This window comes from Pelodiscus sinensis, chromosome 4 (assembly GCF_049634645.1).
Source record: "Pelodiscus sinensis isolate JC-2024 chromosome 4, ASM4963464v1, whole genome shotgun sequence".
In the NCBI taxonomy this organism is placed as follows: Eukaryota; Metazoa; Chordata; order Testudines; family Trionychidae; genus Pelodiscus; species Pelodiscus sinensis.
The window spans coordinates 99,146,569-99,152,155 of NC_134714.1; the positions used below are offsets into that span (position 1 = coordinate 99,146,569).

At 50.9% G+C, this 5,587-nt stretch overlaps 1 protein-coding gene across 1 annotated transcript; it reads right to left on the reverse strand.

The window, feature by feature from the left end:
* Positions 1-405: 405 nt before the first annotated feature.
* On the reverse strand, positions 406-4,975 carry LOC112547855 (uncharacterized protein C11orf91 homolog). Its single transcript, XM_075927821.1, has 2 exons — positions 4,242-4,975; positions 406-2,079 (listed from the first exon to the last, which is right to left on the reverse strand). Exons 1-2 carry the CDS (start codon positions 4,609-4,611, stop codon positions 1,991-1,993), a joined length of 459 nt encoding a protein of 152 aa, XP_075783936.1. The 5' UTR covers positions 4,612-4,975; the 3' UTR covers positions 406-1,990.
* Between the last annotated feature and the right edge of the window lie 612 nt (positions 4,976-5,587).

Sequence of the window (5,587 nt, forward strand, 5' to 3'; positions counted from 1 at the left end):
TCTTTAAACACCTATCGCCTGACATTCAGATACTAAGTACTATTGAATATGTGGCTGTGACTTGACCAAGATCAAAAAAACAAGTCTGTGGCAGAGTTAGGAGTAGAGTAGACCTGAACTTTAAGTCCTATGCTTTAATCACAAAATGATTCTTCCTCTTCTGTACTGTAAATATCAAACTGGCTTTGTCCGCAAGGAGCTTTTTCTTAACTTTCACACCATTGTACTGTACTCAGTCATGAATGGTTTGAGTAGCCAGGGATTCATGAACCTGCAGTCATGGTAATATTCTTTTTAGTTCACCAATATTTTTTTCCATTGTCACATTGACTACATCATGCTATTTTAAATGATTTTTGAACATGCTCTACCTATACAAATCTAATGAGTCAAGGCAGCTAGAACAAAGTGGCCATACATTTATTTTCGTCTCTCTCCTCTTAACGCTTCATATTATGACGGACATATTTTTAGTGCAGATGAATGCATTGCTGAATCTAGTACAAAAAATCTGTCAGATCCACGAGGAATAGCTTTTTAGGACAAGGAAAAACCTGTCTTGTATGCCGTCTAGGTATTGACCAACATTCTAAGCTTTAGGGGGATTGCTGTACAGTAAATGGGATGTCTTCCTTCTCATGGGAACCCCTATCCACCTACACCCTAAAATCCTGACATTGCTGTTTATTGTTAGTGGGAAATAGTTCATGCTGGGGAGCAGAGCCAGGCTAGGATGGAAGGAGGTGATATTTTTATGGGAAGTTAGATAAGTTTGGGTATTACATGATATTATGCATCACTGGGGAAAGTATTCGTGTCCTTAGTATGTATTTTGGGGAACAGTGTGGTACCTTAGAATTATGCTTTCTCTGCTATAAGAACATGGGATTTTGCCATGCTGGATCACTGGACTAATATCCTGTCTACAGCAGTGTTAAATTCTGAGTATTTCTGAGGAAGGCACTATGCAGTGCCCTTTGCCTTCAGTAATATACCTTGGCAAATTTGTAAAAGTCTGTGCCCAGGTGTGATGATCATGAGGGATGGCCAGTAGCCTGGAGACTAAGAGGTTAACTATGTCCTTTATCTAACCAGGTAGCAGGCAGCCAATAGAAATGTAGATAAGAATTTCAAACTGGGACAAAGGAATTTTTGGTTTTCCCTCCTTTGTCTCTGGGCAGTTTCTCTACAGATACTGAGGGAGACAGATATGTCTCTCTCTCTAAGAAAAGACTCTTCACTATCTGTAAATAGGGAAAAGTTTAGATAAATCTGTTAGGTTTTATTGTTTTTTGGTTTGGGAATGGAAATCTGATGTCTATGCATTTAAAAATGGGTTTTCCTCTCCTTTGTAACTAAGCTTTTGGCCCATGAGGGTTCCCCATGAGTGTATTAATTGGTGACTTTTCCATCTAGTCATTATGCTTGTAACAGGAGTATTGTGGTGATAACAAAAATTTTTTTTTTTTTTTATTAATCTGATATTGTTTAATTTTTGTGTCCTGGTTTTACTATAGGGCTGAGATTTCCCAAGTGATCTCTTCCTTGGTTTTCTTACTATTACTTGGGTGGTGGTAGTGGATTTTTATCACCAAAAGCTAGGTTTTTAAGAGTTTTGGGGGAAGTTTTATACCAAAGCCTGGAAAGATAAGGTTTTGGGGTACTTTTGCGGGCCCGCACTACTGCATTCATCATGCCAGAGTAGGGATTTGGCCTTGACACCAGGTGATAAAGATAAGCTCTCAAACTGAAACATGAAGATTAGATGCCAGGTTTTCATATAAAGATTACTGCCCAAAACTAGTATTTTATGTATTTAAAATATTCAATATTGGACCAATAAAGAACAAAAAGCCAAGTAGAGAATACATACAGTAAATTTCCAACTTGGCAATATAACTGAACAGCATATAATCAGTAAAGCAATCTATTATACAGAGTCCATTAAAATGCTGTAACTGAATGACAGAACAGCTAACTGAAATAATCCTTATGATGATGTAGGTGTCTGTTTGTTCAGATTCCGCCTTGTCCTAATGCCTTGAACTTTTTCATCTTTTAGTGCCTTCAGAAGTTTATCTAGATAGAAATGGAACATAATATTAATATTAACTAGTACAAACATGTAACTACGTAATATTTTCAGAAAAAAACCTCCCACTGTCATATGAAACTAAGTATACTGCTACAACACACTAAAAATAATCAGATGTTAGTGGGAAAAGGTATCCACTATTTTGACACACAATATCCATTACTTTGTTCTTAGGTAAAGTAATTGAATTAAAGCTACATGTTATAATTTCTTGCATATATTTAAAGATTTTGTCTCTTATGGATTTAAATTTTCTGTTCAGTTATTGTGTGACTTCAGCACTTCTGAAATATTCGTTCTCCCTGCCAACCTGATTCTTCTTTTAGGAAGAGATGAGAATCTTTGTGCAGAATGTGTGCTGGTGACTGCCAACGTTTTTTTTTTTTTTTATCAGCAATGCTTCTTTTTAATTCTTGTGGACATTTTGCTAATTTTGGAACAGAAATGAAAACATCAAAGGCATTTCACCACTAGCTTTTAGTATCAGGGCACTACTGACCTGTGCTGGTTTCTATATTGACCTGCTGCTGAATGCATCTGTATTTTAAGACAAACTCTAGGGGCAGTTCAGCCCTTCATACTCTGTAATGGGTTCAGTTGAGGTCTGAGAAACATTATCAATAAATATCCACATTTCCTTGCCAATGTTTTCTTATTAAATATATCTTTTACATATCGACTGGTACAGTCGTAAGAGACAGTCATTTCCCTTTCATATCTCCTTCTATGTTCAACAAAAGACAATGATGTTCCCACAAGGGAGTGGTGGGGGGGAACACTGTTATTGTTTTTGCATCTAGCCCTTTTGGGGGGGGGGGCATCATGAGCATTTTTGGAGATGGAAGCAACCCGGAGCACCTCTCAAAACACTGAGTGCTATGAGGGGAGGAAGTTGCACGCAGTCTGTTCAAAAGGTGCTGTCCTGTTTAAGGGCATGTTTGGTCACAGACAGGAGGGAATCAAGGGGCACTCTCCTAACCGAAGGCCTGTCAATCAGATGATGTAGACATGTATATTGTTTATTGACTAAAGAGAGCAACATAAGTTTGATTTATCAGTTTTCTTATTTTCAAGTCACAATTATGGGTTTTTTGTAAGGTTACCAGATGGCTTTAAAAAAAATACTGGACACACTTGATCTCAGATGGGGAGGTGGGGGGGAGAGGACCGGGAGGAGATTGGGGGGAGCAGGGCTTGCTGGAAGAGATGGGGGGGTAGTGAGAACTGACTGGCGGGAAGCAGGGCTGGCCGGGGGGTGGAAATAACCGTGCGGCGGGGAGCGGGGCTGGCCGGGGGGGGGGTGGAAATAACCGTCCGGCGGGGAGCGGGGCTGGCCGGGGGGTGGAAATAACCGTGCGGCGGGGAGCGGGGCTGGCCGGGGGGGGGGGGGGGTGGAAATAACCGTGCGGCGGGGAGCGGGGCTGGCCGGGGGGGTGGAAATAACCGTGCGGCGGGGAGCGGGGCTGGCCGGGGGGGTGGAAATAACCGTCCGGCGGGGAGCGGGGCTGGCCGGGGGGGTGGAAATAACCGTCCGGCGGGGAGCGGGGCTGGCCGGGGGGGTGGAAATAACCGTCCGGCGGGGAGCGGGGCTGGCCGGGGGGGTGGAAATAACTGTCCGGCGGGGAGCGGGGCTGGCCGGGGCGCACGCAGATCCCGGGGTGCTGCTCGTCCTGCATATGGTCCTGGCAGAACATAAGTGAGTCCAGCCCCAGGGGATTCCATCCCTCCCCAGCCCGCTCCCCTCTCTACTGCGTAGCTGCGTATTGCCTGGCTGGTAGACACGCTCATGCAGCCTGAGCACGTCTACCAGCCAGGCACCACGCACTGATACTGATGATAATAATAAAAGCGAATTAGAAAACACCGGGCATTTCTATGTCTGGTATTTTCTCAAGTTGTTTCCCGGACTGATACCGGACTGTCCCGTTCAAAACCGGACACCTGGCAACTCTATCTTTTTGCAGGCCCCAGGCGTTGTGCCCCAAAGGGATCATGTGGCCCTGGCCCTAGGGGGCGCCTCCAGGCAGCCAGCTCCTGTGAGGGGCAGGGGGCTGCATGGGCTGGTGGTGGGCGCCCAGGGAGCGAGGGCTCTGCGCCCCAGCCCAGCAGGAAAAGGCGGGAGAGGCTCTGCGGGGGGGGCACGCACACTGCTGCGGGTCGGAGCCGTCCCCGGTCAGCGCCAGCAGCTCCAGCTCCTTGAGGCGGATGCCCAGCTCGCAGATCTCGCCGTCCGGCTGCTGCCCGGGGGCGGCGCCGCTGCCGGGCGCGGGGCAGAAGAAGCGCAGCGGCTCGTAGGGGAGGGGGGCCAGTCCGGCCGGCCAGGGGCGCGGGCAGCCGCGCTCGGCGGCGGGCGGGGGCCCCAGGCCGGGCGGGGGCCGCTGCGGCCCGGCCGCGGCCCCGCGCAGCGGCACGAAGAGCTTCCGCCACAGGCCGCTGTCGGGCAGCGGGGCGCTGGGCGCGGCGCGGTCGTAGAGGGACGGGAAGTAGAGGGGCCGCGCCGGGCGCTGCTGGCTCATGGCGCGAGCCGCCCAACCGCCGCTGCCATGGCGACACTGGAACGGCCCGGGGGGGGGGGGGGGGCGATGGAGAAAGGCGCTCGCGGCGGGGCGCAGCCCCTGGAGGGCCACTCGCCCAATGGGCTGCGGCGAGGCTCGCTGGGGGTCTGGTCCCCGCCCGCACAGCTGCCTGGCCAGGGGCCCCGGGCAGTGGCTGCTCAGACCGGGAACGGTTCAGTGGGTGGCGGAGCGGGCCAGGCTCCCTGCCCGGCGCTGTGCGCCTCCCAGCGGTGACTGGCACGTTCCTTCAGCGTGGGGGAGCCGCGGGGGCTCCGGCTGTGGAGCAATGGCCAGGGGGAGGGCGGCATCCCTTCACTTGTCCCGGGGTCCCTGAGCTACATGCCACTGGCGGCTCACGACTCAACCCCTGCACCAGGCCTGAGCCCATCCCAGAGTCCCCTCCCCTTACTCCAGGCTGGAGCTCCGACCTGCACCCGGAACCCCCCATTTCTGCCCCCCCCCCCGTGCCTGCCCTCCCCACACTCCAAGCTGCTGCTTCACCCCTGAGCTCCTACTCACACCCTGAACCCCTTGGGCCCCACCCTTCCAGGCTCTGCAGAAACCCAACCCCCAGCCCTTGTGGCAGACCCTCCTCGGGTATGTGGGGGCGTGGCTCCAGCAGCTGGAGGCTGCCCATCCTGCCCTGGATGCCATGCCCTGCTGCATCTGGTGTCTGGACACCAGTGCAGACTTGTAAGACCACATGGGTCTGGAGCACTGGGGAGACCAACAATGGCTCCAGAACTTTAGAATGAAGAAGGGCTCCTTCCTTGAGCTCTGTGAGTGGCTCGCCCCTGCCCTGAGGCAACGGGACATGCACATGAGGCTGGCCATTCCCCTTCAGAAGCATGTCGCCATCACCCTCTGGAAACTTTCCACACCGGATAGGTACTGATCCATGGGGAACCAGTTTGGCATCGGGAGATCCACCATCGGG